At 29.0% G+C, this 19,663-nt stretch overlaps 3 protein-coding genes and 1 non-coding gene across 5 annotated transcripts; 1 reads left to right on the forward strand and 3 right to left on the reverse strand.

Annotated features, from left to right (window-relative positions):
- Window positions 1-704: 704 nt before the first annotated feature.
- LOC126682265 (uncharacterized) lies at window positions 705-2,115 on the reverse strand. The gene is made up of 2 exons (XM_050377872.2): window positions 1,920-2,115; window positions 705-1,322 (listed from the first exon to the last, which is right to left on the reverse strand). The coding sequence occupies exons 1-2, from the start codon at window positions 2,104-2,106 to the stop codon at window positions 805-807; spliced, it is 705 nt and encodes a 234-aa protein (XP_050233829.1). The 5' UTR covers window positions 2,107-2,115; the 3' UTR covers window positions 705-804.
- Window positions 2,116-2,204: 89 nt separating this feature from the next.
- Window positions 2,205-2,276, forward strand: TRNAC-GCA (transfer RNA cysteine (anticodon GCA)). The gene has a single exon. It is a non-coding gene; the product is annotated as a tRNA-Cys (tRNA).
- Window positions 2,277-2,822: 546 nt separating this feature from the next.
- On the reverse strand, window positions 2,823-7,698 carry LOC126679978 (aluminum-activated malate transporter 12-like). Of its 2 annotated transcripts, none has more exons than XM_050375005.2 (6): window positions 7,312-7,698; window positions 6,647-6,787; window positions 5,606-5,782; window positions 4,777-4,898; window positions 4,291-4,431; window positions 2,823-3,575 (listed from the first exon to the last, which is right to left on the reverse strand). In XM_050375005.2, exons 1-6 carry the CDS (start codon window positions 7,571-7,573, stop codon window positions 2,931-2,933), a joined length of 1,488 nt encoding a protein of 495 aa, XP_050230962.1. In that variant the 5' UTR covers window positions 7,574-7,698; the 3' UTR covers window positions 2,823-2,930. The 2 variants fall into 2 exon arrangements, with proteins under 2 accessions (XP_050230962.1, XP_050230961.1); XM_050375004.2 differs by having other exon boundaries at window positions 5,606-5,878; window positions 7,312-7,697.
- Window positions 7,699-13,855: 6,157 nt separating this feature from the next.
- On the reverse strand, window positions 13,856-17,880 carry LOC126680179 (plant intracellular Ras-group-related LRR protein 5-like). Its single transcript, XM_050375233.2, has 3 exons — window positions 17,259-17,880; window positions 14,395-15,311; window positions 13,856-14,085 (listed from the first exon to the last, which is right to left on the reverse strand). Exons 1-3 carry the CDS (start codon window positions 17,716-17,718, stop codon window positions 13,957-13,959), a joined length of 1,506 nt encoding a protein of 501 aa, XP_050231190.1. The 5' UTR covers window positions 17,719-17,880; the 3' UTR covers window positions 13,856-13,956.
- Between the last annotated feature and the right edge of the window lie 1,783 nt (window positions 17,881-19,663).

The following is a 19,663-nucleotide window of genomic DNA, read 5'->3' on the forward strand; positions in this document are numbered from 1 at the left end:
ATATGTATTCAATATTAACAATAAAAAAATGAAGGAATCCAATTTTTAAAAAATATCAGCGTTTTGCCAAGAACTACCATTAAACCATTTCAATTATTTGTTCTATAATCTGTCGAATCTGTTTCTCCGATTTTTTCATTGTAAAAATCAAAACCGAACCGAATAGCTAAATTCTGACCTAAATTATATATATTCACTTTGGTCCGGTTAGATTTATTGATTTGGTTTGTATCTACCCACATAATAGTAATTTTTATGCTTAATCACTCAAAAGCCCCCCACATTTAATTTTTTTTTCTTCAATTGTACCCCGACGTAGGAAAATCCTCTCAGAAACCCTCCACCTTTAGATTTTTTTTTTCAATTGTACCCTAAATTATTAAATTGACCTCTTTTCACATGAAAAAAAATTAAAATAATCTTTTATTTTTAATTTATATTCTAAATTAAACACTAAAATTATTAATAATGTAGGAGATCATTCTTCCTAAAATTATATCTAATAACTTTCTAAAATCAAAACTATAAATTTTTTTAATTTAGGGTACAATTGAAAAAAATCTAAAAGAGGGGGGATTTTGAGAGGATTTTCCTACGTCAGGATGCAATTGGAATGAAATTTAAAGGTGAGAGAGTTTTGAGAGAGTTTTCCAACGTCGGGGTGCAATTGAAAAAAGGTTTAAAAATAGAAAGCTTTTGAGTGATTAGACCTAATTTTTAATCAATTCAACTTTGAAGAAAATTACACTTTATGCTGAAAATTGCTATAGTACAAAAGCTATAGAGGATTAAATATACCTTAAACTAGTATAAACTTGCAATTTTAGGACTACAGAAAACTACAACTTCATCAAGAGTGGCCTTCGAGTCATCACCAAATATAGACTCCTTCCCATCAGCTCTTTTAGCATAAGACAATCCCAATCTAGACTTTGCTACTCTCAGGTCACCTGCTCCGTAACTCGAATCAGGCCCGGTGAACACGCCCATAACCGGCGATAATGGAGGCCCGATGAGAAGCCCATCGGCCCCAAACTGAGGCCCACCCCTTGCATAATCAAAAATGGCTGCACCACTGCCACCAACTTTGGGTAAAATAACAATTTCATGGTCTGTCTCAGTCCAATAGAAGAGGAATGAATCAAATGAGTCATAGTAATCATCAGTGCTTCTATAGCCTTCAGGGTTAAATGCACCAAATTTGAAGGAGTTGTTTGTGTAGCCTATTATAACACATGGTCCTTTGAAGTCACTGCAATTGTGGAAATTTGTTGCACCAAATCCATCTATGCTAGCTTTGTAACAGCATTTCAGCTCTCTATCTGCTCATACATGAATTCATACTCGGGTTACTGAATTATAAACTTTTACAAAACGATTACCAACGTTTTATTTATTATATTTTGATAATTTAATTATCATTTTTATAATAATGGAAGGTTATCATATCATTTTAGACCAATTTTTTTTTTTATCTCTATGGATGACTAAAATAGTACGTTTATTTATAAAAGGAATATTAAATCAGATTAAATGGTTAACCACACCATTCTAACATTCACATATATAAAAATTGGGAAAATTATACTAAAGCAACCATGTCATTTGCACAACAAGTCAATAATGAGCTATGTGAAAAATTGAATGAATAAATAAATAAATAATAATTGAAAGATTTCCTAACACTAATGTTCATTGGCTTGTTATAAAAATGACGCGGCGCAACGATTATATGAGACAACGCTCTAAAAATAACCGAATAACCTCTTGTTTATCATAGAACCTAACCTACCAAAAGTGATTGATTCCCCTAAAAGGTGTTAGGCAAAAAAGAGCTTATAGTTCAATAACCGCAAAAATATTTAACTTGGAGATTATATTTTAGGAGTTATTAAAAGAGAAAGAAAGAAAGAATGTACCTTTCAAGAATGTTTTTTCAACAAGTGAAGGTGGGAATGGAAGATGAATGTCATGGTACTTAGGCTGTGGTTTATCATCAGAATCTCTTTTGCCTATCTTCCAACCAAATAGGGCTTTTGGACTACTCTTCCACTTCCATCGATTACCATACACAGCAGAGTTTGCAACAGAAAAAGCCATTTCCATATCAAGTCTCAATAACCACCTCTTCTTTGTAATAATATTTAATCTTATCCTTCAAATTATTAGTAGATATATGATATTTACACTACCATAACAAAAAGGGGTCCATAGCTCAGTGGTAGAGCATTTGACTGCAGATCAAGAGGTCACCGGTTCGAACCCGGTTGGGCCCTCTTTTTAAGAAATCTTTTATTTTTATCTATTCTTTTTGAACCCGTGACATTTAAAACTTAGTTGGAGTTAAATGAATAAATGCTAAAGCTGTAAAGCATACCAAACCAATATACCTTTGTCTAATGTGATTCAAAATCAACCGACTGGTTCTTTTTTTTGTTCTAAATAAGAAAAAATGGATTTACAAATTTAAGTAGCATCAAATTTTTATTTAATATATCAATTTGGTACTAAAACTTTAATTATATAAAAGAGTATTAAAATTTTAACTTTAAGTCCTGACACAGTTCAATTTGATATGAAATTCGAATTAAATATATTGTTAGAATATCACGTTTATCGCCATATTATAAATTGACGTGACAACTTACACGGACGTGTATTCGTAAAAATGCTGCTACAATTGTCACGTTAATTTATTTTAGTCTAAATTTGAAACAAAAATTAAATTTTGATATTATTTTGATACCAAATTCAAATATAGGATACAAGTCCGATATCACTCAGTTTTCCTAATCCAAAAAAAATCCAATAAAATTAAAATATCATGTAAACCACATCTCATATATAATTGATTTATATGGATAATAATATAATTAAAAGCCATCAGAAAATTACATGAAATCACATAATGGACTATTAATAAAAATTAGTCACTCAGCCCCATCAGAAGTAGACAAATGATTCTGAGCAACATTTACCTTAGGTGTCTCACAATTGACCATTATAATCTCATCATCACCAGCTTTAAACTCTTTAAAGCTAGCAATCCTTCCAAGTTCTTCAACTTCTTCAATCATATTATCAAGCCTTGCCACAGTCTCCACCAGCAACGACGCGAATGCAGCGAATGGAAGCGCTTCGGAGAATTCTAAGCTCGTTATCGCGATTTTACTCAGCTGCGGCCTTAGTACTTTCCTTTCGGATTCTTTCTGCTCGTTATTCCTTTTCCATTTCCACTCGAGCAATGCGGAACTATCCGTCTTTACGCTCGATAACGACGCTCGAGTTCCGTCGTTGTTATTGTTATCTTTTTCTTGCTTTTGTCTTGCGTGTACTGCTGCTACTGCTAGCATGTTGGTAGCTTGGTTGCTGTTGGAGCCTAGAAAAAGCCTCGGCTGTGATTTGATTGCTGCGTTGAGGTCTTGTAATGCTTCGTGGAGATGATCGGAGAGTATCTCTGGAGAGCAATGGCGGTGGTTTCTGATGCTGTTGGCGAGCTCCATTAGTGCTTTTGATACTTCATTTGCTACTCTTATGCATGGATCTTTGAAGAGGGCACGGCAAGATCTTGGAGTCTGATTATCAGAAAATATGAAAGTTCGTTTAGTTTAGTTCTCTTTTTTAAAAATAAATTTGTAATAAGGCTTTTTTAAGGAAAAATTTGTAATAAAGCTTAATAAATGGTTAAATATTAATGTGGTCACTATTAAATATTTTTTATAAAACGGTCAAATGAAATTATACTTTATATTTAAATAACTGGACTTTCATTTTTTTCAACGATATAAAATTATCCAATCAATTCCAGCCAATAATTACCTATGTGATTTAGGAATTGCTTATTTTTCAACTTTGTCATGTAAACAATTTGTATGTCATATGAACAATTATCCGAGTTATTTCTCATTATTGGATAAATGGAAGTCTAATTATCATAATATAATAAATACAACGCTGATTATAGTTCAATAACCGTAATAATATTTAATTCGTCTAATAGGTATAATTTTTTTTTTGTAAATCTAATTAGAAAAAATTACAATTTTAGTCAAAATTGAATGAATGATTGAAAGAAAATGCATGTATATAAATTCATCATTTAAAAATTTTAAAATACATATCAAATTAAACAATTAGTGAAATTGAGTTACAATTACCGTTAGTCTTATAAATTGAATTATAATTACGGATATTAATTTTTTTTATTAGATTTAAAAAAATTGAAAATGATTTGATATTTTTGGATCATTAGGACTCGTATTAACTTAAAAATACTGTTTTGAAGGTTACCTGAATTTCTGTTTGCAAGCATCCATGTAGAGCTACAACAGTATAACTGAAATGGCGAAGAACCGCTCCTATTTTCACATATTGCTGCCAAGGACATCTGCTATACCTGGAGTGCCTAGGCTCCCAACTCGCATGTAATGCCTGCCCAAACACATCATGTAAATCTTAAACACCTAAATACAAACTATCATATTTTTATCTTAAATCGATTCGGCTCAGTTACACCCCTAATTAAGTCTATTGATAAAAAACGGTTGCTTAGAAATTTAATTCAATCAATGTTTATGTGCATTTCCGAAACGTAAATTCTCTGTTAGATCTTGAAAGCTTTAACATGTCTTATATATAGCATTTCCATTTGGTGCAGTCTACTTAATTAACTAGTATACAATAATCAACGAGTTATAGCTCAAATGGTATAAACGCTAATTAATAAAATAAATAAATTAGTATCAAATAAAGGCTCATGAAGAAAAAGGAACTTACCAAAGTTTCATCTTGTGATTTTGAATCTAAAACTTGTTTGTAACCTTTATAAATGGGATCCTCAGATAACTTATCTTGTGTAGCTTCTTTCTTAACATCGCTAAAATATTCATTTACGCAAGCTGCAATAACATTATGCCATCAAAACTAAAAGAATGATTCAAAATTAGGCAAGTTGGAATTAATATTATCCATAATTGGTCTAAATAGGTAAGAGTGAGTTATTTGACCCTAAATCATAAATTCAGAGACCGGCTTCACCCTTTACTCAAAATTAAACCATAGTATTATATAATTTTGGATACATGAAGAAGCAAACAGAAGTAAGTTACTAGCCAAAGAATAGGCTCAACCATTCAAACTTTCAAAACCGTCAATTGTACTTCAATTTCCAATTTTTGTTTTTAATTTTACAGGACTTTTCCACAAATTCAATTTAATTAGTTCACTTTCTTTTATTATTATTTTCAGTTTTTTAACTCTATATTAAAAAATTAAATTATAATTAATTATCACTTAAATATTAAATTTCAAATTTTAAACTTTTTTTTTAAAAAGACATTTGAAATTTGTGAAATTGAAATATGGAATTTGTGTTATAATTTTTTCCGTAGCTTTTTAAAACACTAAAGGCTTACTTAGTCTACGTGCCAAATATGAAAAGTATATTTGAACCTTTTTATGTGTGGAAAAAATTCAATTTAAAAAAATTAGTACAATTAGAATATGAAAAATTGAGAAGCGGAATAAAATTGATGATTTTTTAAATATATAGTATTTTTATATGACCAAGCCCTAAAATATACTCCATATAACTATACGAGCATACCTTCTATAGATTTAGCAAGACCTTCAAGCTTGGAGATGGTAGAATTATGGAGATCCTCTCCCGACCAAATTGGAAATACGAGAAGACTCATTAAGAGGCAAACACCACAACCGATGGCAATCGTGTAAATTCGTTCGTGCGCAATCTTCAGTACATTGGTGACTCGGAAACTGGACACTGTTATCAAATTAAATGTCAAGAGGAATATCACAACTCCATATTCATAATTCTTCTTCACATACGGAAAAAACCTTATATATGTTGCTGCAGCCCCTGTCAAATTTCAATAAAAATTTGCATTTTCAGAGGAGAACAAAAACCCAAAAATTAAATAATACTGTAGCAGATATAATAAATATTTGGGCAAAACAATTTGATAAATAATTAGGGCAAAACAATTTAATTTTGACTTCATTTTAAGTCTTAGTGGTGCCAAAAAGCTAGACTTTTTGAAAATCTATTAAAAGAGTTGGCATATATATATATATATATATATATATATATATATATATATATATATATATATATATATATATATATATATATATATATATCACACAGACACCATTAAATTGATTTTGGAAAATCAAATAGAATTCCAGCGAATTGATCAAATTGAGATTTCTTTATAATTTTTAAAATATTTGTATAGATTTCTAAAAATCTGAAATGACTTCGATTTTTGGTACCATTTGGCCTAATTTTAATAAGTATATTTCAATTAAATCAAACAATTTTTTTTAAAGTCAATATTTTTTGGTTTTTAATTATAATCAAATTCTTTAATTTCGTCAATTGCAGGCATCATGATTTTGATAATTATCTTTAGATTGAAAAAATATTAGGTATGGTCATGAATGAAAAAAAATCAATTTTTTTTGATAAGTACGCCTAGTTGGCTATTATGTACCTATCAAAATTAGACTAAATTTAGTGTTTTTAAAAGGTTAGATTATAAATAAAAATGCTGAAAAATTAGGTATATTTTAATGATTAGGCAAAATAATTTGATAAATGAATGTAAGAATTAAATAAAATTACCTATAACACAAACGGCAGCTCCTATGCAAATAGCTCGAAAGACATGGCCAGTTTCTTGTGCAATATACTCAATAGCAAATGCTAACAATCCTGCTGTTAGTGTCCCTAATCCTCTATTCAGTCCTTTGCACAAAGTTGCCCCTGCAATTCAGACGGCTCAAAATCAACATCTACCAAACAAACAACTGTCAATCACGACAAAAACCATGAACCGTATGCTACAAAAAATATTTAATTCATATAAAAGGGTGTCAAAAAATTAATTTTATTTCAATTTAAGCAATATTTCATAAATTTCAGCTTAAAATTTGATATAGCAAATGTTGGCAGCATATCGCGCTAGAACCTGTTTATACACCGGATTCGGGCAGACTCGAGCTGGACTTGACATTTAAAAATGCAATCAAGTGTTCAAGCCCGATTCAAGCTAACCGGACCTGAAATATCAGGTCAAATGACAACTTGCATAGCTATTTATGTGCCTTAAATCGAAAGATGTCGAATCATCTAAAATATACTTCATCGGATGACAATATCTTATCGAAGAATATACTTCATCTAAAATAAACTTCATCCGATGAGCATATCAGATTCAGAACGCAAAATGATGAATCATAAATATGAAAAAATTATGCTAATTAGATAATAACACAAATATTTGATACCTGCGGTGAACTCAAGAACAACAACAACAGTCATGACGGCCCATATAGCACTTTGGCCGATACCTTCAAATAAAGGCTCAAGCAAATACAACAAAGACACTAAAGTCAATGAAAATCCAACTTTTAATGCATGAATTACTCTTCGAGGATCGTCTCTCCCAACTTTCCAAATCTCTCGCCCCACAAAACTTGGAACCCTTTTCACCTTCTCTGCACCAACTTCACATTTCTTTTTCCACTTCTCTCTCACATTACTCGCCATTTCTATGCTAAAATGGAGTTTTTTCTCTCTTCTTTTTTCAGTGTTTGGCGCAAATGAGTTACTCCAAGTTTGTATAAGATGGAAGAGAGTGCTTACTTTATATGAACAAGGTATTCTTTTGGCGAAACTCGTTTTTAGGTCCCTGTACTTTTAAAGTATTATGTCCTTTTTAGAAGGAAAAAGGGCGTGCAATTACATTCACCGTAAAACTCGCATAGGACCGAATTGAGAAATTATTATATAGACTTAATCCTCTATATCTTCCGTAAATTAAGCCAATCATATTATAACACGTCATTAAAATAATAACAATATTGTAATATTACTATTAAAAAGTGTAAAAAAAATAACAAACGAAATTACAATAATGACATTATTTTAATGACGTGTTATAATATGATTGACTCAGTTCAGAAATGACATAGCAGACTAAGTTTATATAATAATTTTCCGACCAATTAAATGTTCAACTAATTTACCACGTAAAAATATATAGCTACAATGGTTTAATGAATAATTTTTTTTACAAGACTACCTTTTATCAAATTCGACGTGAAAACGTCGATTGAGTTACATGCTCACAACTTTTATCTATAAAGAGGCCTAGTAAATAAAACATTAATATTATAGGGATCTATTAGATAATAAACTTTCAAAAGGGACCATATAGAAAAAAAATACAGAAACCTTTTAATAAGTTATGCCTTCTCTTTTCTTCTTCACTTTCACATGTCTCCCATAAAAGCAATGCATACATATATTGATGGTAGCTGGGTCGGTCGCTTTCAAGTTACAATCGTGGTAACTGTCAAATGAACATAGAAAATTTAAGGTTAAACAAATAATTGAATCCATCATCATTATATTTTAATTAAGTTTATTGATGTCAATTAGTGGTGTGTATTTGGTTTGCATCAAATCAAACTAAACTATATTTTTTATTTTATTTAAGCTGAAACCAAGCTGAATTTTAAAAGAATTAATTTTTTTTAAATCAAACCATTAATTTTTTAGTTAAATAAGTACTTTTTAAAATGGAACCGAGCTTTCTAAGAAATTAAAGTTTATTAAACAAAACCAAACTAGTAGGTTCGACTTAATTTTTTTGTTTGATTTAAACTTTTTAGTTTGTAACAAAATTTAACAGAATTTTTTTTGTTCAAGACTAAACCAAATAAAAGAATATATTATAATATTAATTTAAACCAAACTGAGGAATTCGCAGTTTTTTTCCTGAATTCATTTTTTTAATAAAAAAAAGAAAATTTAATTATATATTTTGATGAGAAAGAAATCTTAAAAAATGTTTCACTTAAGCTTTTGAGCTTTTAATTTGTCGCCTGTAAATCATTAGATGATGGAATAGATACACATATAGTACAAGTATATATGTCTGATAGACGGTTTTAGTTATTATAGTGATATTTGTTGTACTACATAATATAAATTGTTGGAAAGGGCCAAGAAATTGAGTTAATTTTATTTTGATTTCACTCAAATTTCACTAAACTTTGATGAGTTTTTGAAAAGTAGTGTTAGTTTTTTTTTGGTTTCACTAGAAAATTGTCGAACCTTGATAAATTGTTGTATTTTTATACATGTAGTTGATTTTTTTCTTTTTGCTATTTCATTTTCATCTATTATTCTTGTATAAATTATGCTCTATCCAAAATAATTATCTTCTTATAAATTATTATTTCTATCGTTCCGCTTCACATGTAGATTTTGTGATATAAAACTTAATTCTTCAATTGAATACAAATGATAAATATAAATTTAGAAAACATTAATTAAATTTAATTAAATTTGAAAGATCCAATTATAAGGGATACAATTATGAATTTGCCAAAAGGTAAGTTAGCCAACAACTATAAATATTCCGGTTTGTTTCTTGTTTGTGGTGGTGATGGCAGGTTCCTATAGTTAATTAGCCAGCAAATAAGTCATCAGATTCTCCTCAAAATACTTTTGTGGCACGTATACTAAAAGTAGTACATAATTAAAAAGATAAATCAACATCATTTAATTTTATATTATTAGACATGAAAACCCAAAAATTAATAGAATTTGAACACGTAGTCTTTATATGGTCATGAGACCTTAAATTCAACTATAATGTTAATTATTGCTTGATGGTGCATATTATTGTTTAATAAAAGTAATTAAGTATTGCTTGATGGTGCATATGATTATTTAAAACAATAGGGTCTCGATAATTTCTCTAAAATGTACTGTATGTAAAGGTAATAATTCATACTTAAATCTAAAATGGGTTATTTATATTTTTTAAAAATAGCTATTTAAACACACTTTTTAAAATTTAACACAGAAAAATTCAATTTTCCGTTCTTTAACATTGTAATTCAATTTCTTTATCCATTGTCGTTTGATTCATTAAAACCACCAAAAACAACATTGTTTGGTGAAAGAGGATACTTTCATATAAAAAAACATTATGAATTAAAATGTTGGACCTTCTTGTAGCAAAATTTCAAAAATTATACTCAAATCGCAATAAACTTGAAAATTTAGATCTATTTTGCCTAATTGCAATTTTTACGAATTCTTATAATTTTATCTAGAATGTTTAAGTTTTATAATAATAACTCAATTTAACTCATTATAAAGTTAGCCCATTTTTTCCTATCAATTTAGTTGTTTCAAATTTTACTTGAATTTATAAATTAACTCCGTAATTAGGAAAATTTATTTTTCAGAATTTCAAAATTTAACTTTTAATATTAAAAAAGAACGCTAGCATCTAATTAAGAATTCTCTAATTTTTTCGATTGAAGCAATAAAAATGAATTTGAAGTTAGAAATAAATAGAAAAGTCAAACGAAACTAGTATTGGATGAGGTGAAAAATTGAAAAAATAAATTGATTGAAAAAATGACTAAAATTGCAACAAAATGTTGAAATTAGGATATAATTATAAAAATTAAAAAATTAAATAAAATTACAACCCATAAATATTTGAAATTAATTTAAATCTAACTAATAATAGTAATATGCTAGTTTTATAGAGCAAATATTAATAAATTAGTCAAGAAAAAAATCACTTTTATTTTATTTTTATTATAAAAAAGAAAGCGCTTGTGGAAAAAAATTGAACTCACAACTTAAACAACTTACTATTTCATTATTAAAGATAATAAACGGTAAAATTAAAATATCTTAAGATATAGTGAAAAAAAAATACCTTTTCTTTAGTTTCAAGATAAATTTTCATTTCATTATCTAAAAAGTCTTGTTTTGTTGTCATTTTTATACCAACTTCAATAAGATTTTTTAAACGAGACAAAATGAGAATAATTGAATTTTATTCAAATACCTCAAAAAGAATTCAATTTTTGTCTGTTTAATTTTAGAGATCCGTATCCAAATTCTATTTCTGTTTGAAATCAAATGTTATACTTTTTGTGTTTAATTTTAGAAACTGCTGGATTCAGGTGGAGAAGTAGACACAAAATTGGAGAAAAAAAACAAAAGGAGGAGCTAGTAGTTGGGTAAAGAGTTGACCAAATTGATGAACCCATGCACTAAAAGTGAAGTGAAGGTAGTGGTCAGTGGCATCCTTTATCAGTCACGAGAAATTATTAATTTTACAGCTAAACAACCCTAATTGTTTAATATTTTGACTTAATTATACTTATAGTTAACCTAACATCAATCAACACCGTCAAAAATTATTGAAACTAGTCTAAAACTAGTTAGAAATACGTGTATAGTGAATGATCTTCGTAAAAAATTCACGTCGCATCCCTTTAATTTTGTTAGGAGGTCTTATAAATGTGTGGCTCATAATTTGAAACAAAAAAATCTTTAGAGATAGTTATTTTTATTCACATACTCTAGTGCAATTAGTGTGGTTGGAGACGAGACTTGTGTAAATTTAATATTTATCAATGAAGAAATCTTCTAATCATGACTCAATTCAATATGTTAGCATACAATCTCATAGCATTGGCTTTTTGTTTATAGTTTAATTTTCAAGATTTTTTATTTTCGTCTTTTTTTTAATTGTTACTTTCAATTGCAGCCATTTATTTAAATTGGAGCGTAAAAAAATCAAGTATACCTTTCATATTAATTCATGTTTACAGTTATTGATGATAAAAAAAAGTGAAATAATATGAAGAAATAAAAGATATTTTATTTGAGTTTTTTACTTCAATTTGAACAAATAACTATAATTAAATAAAAATTAAAAAATAGGATAAATTAGCGATTTTGAATATTCTGCCACAAAAACAGTCAGAAAATAGAGTATTTTTAGATGTTTAAGCCTACTGTAAAATTCCTATTCAAACACTTACCTGATATTTTTTAATTATTATGCTCTACATAAAACTTCATAAATCATGTTCAATTAAAAATTCTTCCATTTATTTTAACACTAGTTTTATATTAATAGATTTATACATCTATTAAAAAAATATAAGCATATATCGTGTTTTTTTCTAATGTTAAAAATTAGGATTAAGATCCTCTCAAGTTTGAACATGAGCAATCATGTTTAATTAATTTACACTCTTCATCACAAAATGATCAATAGTGTATATGATATAAAATATTTTATATTTTTTTAATAATCTAAACCATTTATTTTATAATGAATGATGTAGATTAATTAAATATAATATTCTTTTAATCAACTTGAAAAAATCTCGATCCCAAAAAAAAAAACATTCATCAAATTCAACATTTGCATCAAGGATACCAATAGAAAATAGAATACACGAAAAAAAAACTCAAGCATTTAAAAAGATATTTGGAAGCGATCAGAGTTATCTCTTCTTTTTCCGAGTTTTTTTATCTCTCTAGAAATCTGGACAATTCTTCAGGTTTTTTTAGTAAAAGAACTATGATTTTCAATTTTAAACGGGAAATTATAGTTTTTTCACTAACCTGTATGCTTTTGTAGTTTCAATTTGAATAAAACTACTTCGTTCTTAAAATTTTGTGAGTATTTGGTGTGTTTTTTATGCCGTTCTTTTGAGTTTGTATCAATTTTTTTATTATTCAAGACTTTTTAGCGATTGTTCAATATTCCGATTTAAATTTTTAAAGATTCAAGGTTTTTTTGAAGTTTGTTTGAAGTATATTAAAAAATAAAACAAGATGACTTACTCTACAAGTGTAAATGGTCCTCGAGCTATTTTTCAGTTTATTTTGTGTCATCAAAATTTTCTTATACACACTTATTTTCCTGACAGGTAAAATGTGATAAGGGACTGAAGCGTCCAATGATGATTTCTAGAGAAAATCGTCAGGCTGACGAACTACCAATCTGCATGTTTGAATTCAAACGGGCTAGATCCGTGCATAGTGATAAATTTGAAGAATCAAAACGTAAATAACGGCAAATATCCCATAAAAATTCAAAGGGAGATAACAGTCTAAAAAATGGGACTAATTAGAATGCCTTAAAAGTTTATTAGCCAATTTGCAAGATTGATGGACGAAATTGACCATACCCAAACCCTCATGGTATTGTAAGCCCTTTTTGATTTGAGGCACCAAAACTGTCCTTTAGTGTCACGGCCTAAATCAACGAGTCATAACCGGCGCTAGATAACGAGAGTGTTTGCTCCGGAACCCGTAATTAGTCTAAAATTTTATCGATTTAACATGCATAAACATAATCTTGTTTAGGCATATATAAAGTTTTTATCTAGGGATAAATGTTTCCAGACAATTCAACAAATATACTAAATTCTTTGAGGAAAAGAAAAACAAATATACTAAATTTAAAGTCCATTTTGTTTACAATAGAAAATGCCAACTCCTTGTCTAGTTTGAATTTTGAACGAACTTATCCTATACTATTGTTATTATAACTTTAATTTCGTCTTCAATACTGGCAGTGGCTTTAGCGTGGATTACAAGTCTGCTAAATTTAACACCAAAACCAGCACAAGAGCCCTCTTAATTATTTAGTTTGCTTAGAGTAATCCTCTATTAACTCTATTCATCCTTTGATGGGTAATTGACATTGACGATATTAAAAATACCACTATTTTGTAATTTGGGGAATAAATTTTGATTCATTTTAATTCCGAACAAAAATACATACGTAGCGGCCAGATTTTGTTTCTTTTTTTTGCTTTAAAACTTGTCAAATATACATAATTTAGTCTTAAAACTTTCTGTCAAAATGAGATTACATATAAATGACAAGTTTTTAGAAAAAACAAGCAAAACCTTATTGTCACGTATATATTTCGGCCAAAAAATTTCTAGTGGATTTATAATTAAAATTTAACAACAAAAACGAAATAAATCAAAATTTGATCACTAAAATACAATAACACAATAGTTTGGATACACTGAAAACCAACTACACATGCACTGATTAGTAAAAAAAATGTACTAATAAACTATCGATGATTCCTCCTGAATGGCCAGAGAATAGAGCAGATTTTGTACCAGAATCCTTTCTTCTTCTTCAATGATTGTAATTTGACATCTCTCTTGGCAACAACATCTGCCATGAACTTAACAACAGCCTGTTGTATGAATTGGTATAAACAGTTAGTCTCAAATTCGGAACATCTAATAAACTAGGAACAAAGGGTCATCGTAGTCTCCGAATCCATATATATATCGGAATCAATTAATTCATATTTAGTCATTTTAATCAATTAGGATAATACCCTATTTTTATATCAATTAAAAACAATACTATCTATTTGTAGGTCAATTAAGGACAAATTTGGGCCGTCCAGGTCCATGAATTAATTGGTCCCGACGGACAAATTCAGGGACCGGTATACGTTTTGCTCAATAAACTATGGTGAGCTGCAAATAAACATTACCTGAGAACCCCTTTTAGCAACATGTCTTGGTGGAACTTCTAGAGGAGTTTCATCAGCACGAAATACTCTCAATTTCGATAACAAACCGAAAGAATCTGGTAAAGTTCTTATTTGGTCATCACTTATATCCAACTCTTCAAGCATCTCAAGCTTTCCAATGGATCGCGGCAGCTCGGTCAGGTCCGCAAAGTTCTTACTCACATTCAATTTCCTCAGACTTACTGCAGAGCACAGGTTTTCGGGTACGGATTGAAGCTCATTGAAGCTAACATCGAATTCCGTCAAACATAAAAGGTTACCAATAGTTGTTGGCAATCCTCTAATTCGGTTATAGTGCAAACTGAGAATCTCCAAGCTTCCGAGTTTTCCGATAGCCTCGGGGAGAGCTCTAAGCTGATTAAAATCTAACCTCAGCTCCATGAGCGATGAGCAGTTTCCGATAGTATACGGAAGCTCCTCAAGTTCATTCGTTTCCACATTCAATATCGTCAAGCTAGTCAAATCCCCGATAGATTCTGGCAAATGAGTGAACTGATTCGAGCTTAAATCGAAATTTGCCAGGTTTTTCAAGTTCCCGAATGAAGAAGGCAGCGATTTTAACCTATTCGCGTGGAGATCAAGATCGGTAAGATTGATTAACTCCCCGAATGAATCGGGAAGGTTTATTAGTTGGTTCGAGTGGATATCAATCTTAACTAAGGCTACGAGGCTACAAATAGTAGTCGGAAGCGCCATGATTCGATTTTCCGATAAGTTGAGTTCAGTAACAAATGACAACTTCCCAATTGATAGAGGAAGCCACTCAATTTTATCCATCAACTTACCTTTGAGGTCAAGAACTACATCTTCAGATTTTGCAGAGTTTTCTATTATAGATGCCACTTTCATTAGGCTCAATTTCTCAGGTTCATCTTCACCTATACAGAAATATTTGAAGGTATGGTCATAATAATGCTTAATGTCAGAGAACTGAAAGTTGAATTCAGAATACAATTCTATTTACCAGAGGATTAAAGAACAGAAATATGAATCTTTACAAGACGAAATAGCAGCTTTTACTACAACAGTTTAGTAGATTAGTGACGAAATGTTTAGAGACATTAATATATTGGACCAAAATAATAGCAATAATTTTAAAAACGATTACTGAACTGTAGTATTTTTACAAAATGATAATTAGCTTGTCCCGTTTTATAAAAAGTTATTATTCGGTAACCATTTTATAACTTTTTATAGTTTGATAACTCTTATGGACAAAATAATAATACGGCAACCGTTTTATAATTATGTATAACTCGGCAATCATTTTATAAAAAAAGTTATAATTCGGTAACTATAAAAATATTTAACCCACAAAAAGCCAAAAATAAAAAGATTATATAAACTATTTGTCAACCCTCCTATGGCGACGGTCATGGTGACAAAAGTATTGGCTTAATATATAGTTTAACTCCTGAATTTGTACCCTTTTACCTTTCTAACCTCTAAACTTAACGTGTATCCTATCGAACCTTTAAACTTGTTAAATAATTCTTTTTGACCCCTGAATTTGATAATTTGAAAACATTTAACCCCTACTCGTCCACCTCGCTATGACGCGTGTGTTCAAATTGGCGCGTCATGGCAGAAAAACAAAGCTTAGGTGGACAAAATAAGATAGTTTAATACGTCGTTTGACCCTTAAATTTATACTAGATTATCTATTTGACCCCTAAACTTTTTGTTCAACCCATCAAACCTATAAATTTGTTAAATTATCCTTTATAACCTTTAAACTTGAATGTTTTAAATTTATTCTAATTTAGATTTTATTTTTAACATATATTTAATTTAATAATAATTATTAATAAAATAATTTTATATAAAATAATTATTCCTTTTTAATACTATATATAATATTTCTTTAATATATATAGTTTATTTTTGCATTTATTTTGTATTCATTATCAGTTCTAATAAAATTTTAATAAGAAATAGTTATACCTTATATAGTAATTATTTTCATTTAATTTAATTTAATTTAATATTTATTTTATTTTATTTTTTATTACCATTTTTTTATATAATATTTATTTAACAAGTCTAACCTGATCATTCATATTTTATCTCGTCTTTTGCAAAATAAATAAAAATAAATATGAAATTAAATAAAAATAATTATTTAATATTTATAAATATTTTTTATTGGAATTGATAATATATACAAAATAAACGGTATCATTTAAACTAATAGTCTATAAAGTATGGAAAAATAATTTTTTTATTAGTAATTATTAATTAAACTAAATATATATTAAAAATAAAATGTAAATTAAAATAAATTTAAAACTCTCAAGTTCATGGGTTAAGAATGATAATTTAATAAGTTTAGAGGTGTGATGGGCTAAACACAATATTTAAGGGTCAAATAGGTAAATTAGTATTACTTCAGGGGTCAAATGATGTATGAAGCGTTATGTTTTTGGTGATTTGACAAACGAGCAGGCAGCGCGGTCAAAGGTCTTTTGCCACGTGAGCGCGTTTGAGACTCAATTTCCATTTCAGGGGTTAAAAATGATTATTTAACAAGTTCAAAGGTTCGATAGGATACACGTTAAGTTTAGAGGTTAGATGGGTAAATGGGTACAAGTTCAGGAGTTAAACTATGTATTAAGCCGTTGGTCCAAAAATGTTTAGCGACGAAAATCTATGTTCTAGCGACAAATATTTGGTCGCGAAAAATGACATCTGTTGTACAACAGATATGATTCAAGACAAAGCAGAAACATTCTTGACCAAAATTTAAAGATAGAAATTGTGAATTAAAATTCACAATTGGGCCTAATACAAATAATATATAACAGCAAAATGAATTCTAATTGTACCTGAAAAGAAAGCTGGTTTATTACTGGAAGAACCCTTGATCAAATTCTCCTCTTTAACAATATTTTCTTCCACAAATTTCTCAACAGGATCACTAAAACTGTAAACCTCCATTTTTTCCATCTGGTTATCTCCAGAAACTAAAACTGAAGCTTTTTGTATAAACCCATCAAACGTTTCAAACAACTTGTCAACTTCAAGAACATGAAGAGCCTCTTTTTTCTGTTCATGGCTTCGAAACAAAACCATAGTTCTTCTGGCCAGTTTTAGTACAGAAAAAAGCTCATTAGGAACGTTTTGAGGACATTCTTGGTTTGAGAATTCGTCAAGATTCTGCTGTTCTTCAGTGTTGACACTCTCGATTACGGACATGGCAGCCTCGACTTCTTCTATGGACGGTCTTTTTGGCAGTGATCGGTAGAGGCTCATGATCTCTTCAACTGTTTCTTGAATTGCAGCCATGGCTATGGTGATTTTGAGGGGGACAGGGTTTTGTTTCTTGGTTATTATATTTGCTCTACAAGAACTAGGAAATTCTTCATATGCTAGCTGGTCAATAGGGACAAAAATATGAAAGAGGCTTTATTATTGAAAAATATCTTGCATTTTCGACTTTCTTTCTCATTTATAATCTAAATTTTTTAAATCGTCTGTTTTAACTCATTTTTTAATATTTAGTTTCAGTTGTAGCCATTTAATTAAAGTAGATGAAAAAAAGTTCAAATATGTCTTTTAGTTTTATGTTTGAAATTCTTGATGGTAAAAGAACAAGTTGGAGCAATATCAAATAATATAAAAACCATATCTAAATTTGTTGTTCACGTATTTGAGCAGAAGACTACAATTAAAACTGTTGAATTTAGGATTGAAATAGAAAAGTCGGAGACATTTTTGAATGATTAAACTTATTCAAAAACGATAAAAATTAAATAGTATGCCAAATGAAAGGTCTATATAGTAATTAACAAATAACAAATTCATTTTGTGAAGAAAAGGTCATATGCAAAGTGAGATAAGACATTTTTCAATGATGTAACAGAGTTCAGATCAGCATGAGATTGATGTTTTTCTTATTGCAACCCTTGCGGAAGATAAAATCATTCTTGCAATAAGCCTCCATAATTCTAGATAAGTATTTCATCACAACACAATGGAAAAAATGAGAGGACTTATGAAGATAGACATGCAATATTATCAATTTTTCCAAACAGATACACCATAAAAATATATGGAAGAGTGTAAGCAACTTGAAAAGAAAAAATTCAAGAATTTTTATATTGGTGTCAAATTTAGAATGGGCGCTACATAATTTTGCGTGAGCCACATAAGCGATGATTCGCATCGAATTCACCGAGTAACTTCATGTTGTTGGAAAAATAAAAGTTATATTATTAAAAATGAAACGATGATAACTTAAGTGTAAATAACTTCTAGTTGAGTAACCGCAAGAAATTTTAACCCACTTTTAATACCATTACTAAAAGTAGATATTTATGATAATTTTGTCAACAAGTATATTTACATACTCCCTCCAGTATAAAGTAATTAGCAGTTTAGAACAAATACAAAAATTAAAAAAAACTAATTTATCTAACTGAAATGAGTTTAATTATTAAAAATATCAAACTTATTCTTATTTAATGTAAAAAAAACTTTGTCTTTTCATATCTTTTATTTTATTTTATAATGTAATCTATCAATAGTCAACACAAAAATTGAGTTCTTCAGCAGGATCAGCAAAAAACGAGCCTTTATAATGGCACTTCGTAAGATTTGAAATGATAAAAGCTGTGGCTGTGAGTTATTTTGATTATTTTCCTTAAAAATGACTCGGTTGATATCATTTGCGAAATTGAGAGGGTGAATTGATTCTTTGTTCATTTTTATAGTAACTTTAGATCAACTAAGTCAAGCACCCGAAAAAAAAAAGTCAATTCGTATATTTGTATTGTATTTACTTTGCAAAATTGAGGTAGTTTAGAAAGAAAGGAAAAAAAAATTCAAATGATCAATATTGTACTCAAAACACCTCGTCTGGAGTTCATAGTTTTTATAAACCAAATTTAAACACTCCGATTTTGAGTCAAATAACTCATCTTCAACCTTCAAAGAGCTTAATGCACTACCAAAAAATAATAAAAAATGAATGAGTAGATTTTGATATAGTTGATCAGTTCGATTGCTTTATCATAAATAATAATTATTAAAACTATAGTTAATTAACCAATATTACGAATGTTCCAACTAAAACAAACATAAATAACCAAGAAACAATGATTAACCGGATAAACCAAACAAAAAATTTTAACAAATTTTATTTTTAATGATATATCAAATTAAACCAAAATATACAAGTTCATTATATTTTTTTCAATCTGACAGAAATTTTGCTCACCAGTGCCATGCA

Source organism: Mercurialis annua, linkage group LG5, assembly GCF_937616625.2.
Source record: "Mercurialis annua linkage group LG5, ddMerAnnu1.2, whole genome shotgun sequence".
Lineage (NCBI taxonomy): Eukaryota > Viridiplantae > Streptophyta > Magnoliopsida > Malpighiales > Euphorbiaceae > Mercurialis > Mercurialis annua.

Coding starts and splice junctions, on each gene's coding strand:
- LOC126680179 (XM_050375233.2), bottom strand. CDS start 17,718: ATGGCTGCAATTCAAGAAACAGTTGAAGAGATCATGAGCCTCTACCGA. Junction 15,312..17,258: donor TAAACCAGCTTTCTTTTCAG/GTACAATTAGAA, acceptor ATTTCTGTATAG/GTGAAGATGAACCTGAGAAA. Junction 14,086..14,394: donor TTGCTAAAAGGGGTTCTCAG/GTAATGTTTATT, acceptor TTCATACAACAG/GCTGTTGTTAAGTTCATGGC.
- LOC126679978 (XM_050375004.2), bottom strand. CDS start 7,573: ATGGCGAGTAATGTGAGAGAGAAGTGGAAAAAGAAATGTGAAGTTGGT. Junction 4,432..4,776: donor AATCACAAGATGAAACTTTG/GTAAGTTCCTTT, acceptor GTGTTTGGGCAG/GCATTACATGCGAGTTGGGA. Junction 3,576..4,290: donor GCTTGCAAACAGAAATTCAG/GTAACCTTCAAA, acceptor TCTGATAATCAG/ACTCCAAGATCTTGCCGTGC.
- LOC126682265 (XM_050377872.2), bottom strand. CDS start 2,106: ATGGAAATGGCTTTTTCTGTTGCAAACTCTGCTGTGTATGGTAATCGA. Junction 1,323..1,919: donor TGAAAAAACATTCTTGAAAG/GTACATTCTTTC, acceptor ATGTATGAGCAG/ATAGAGAGCTGAAATGCTGT.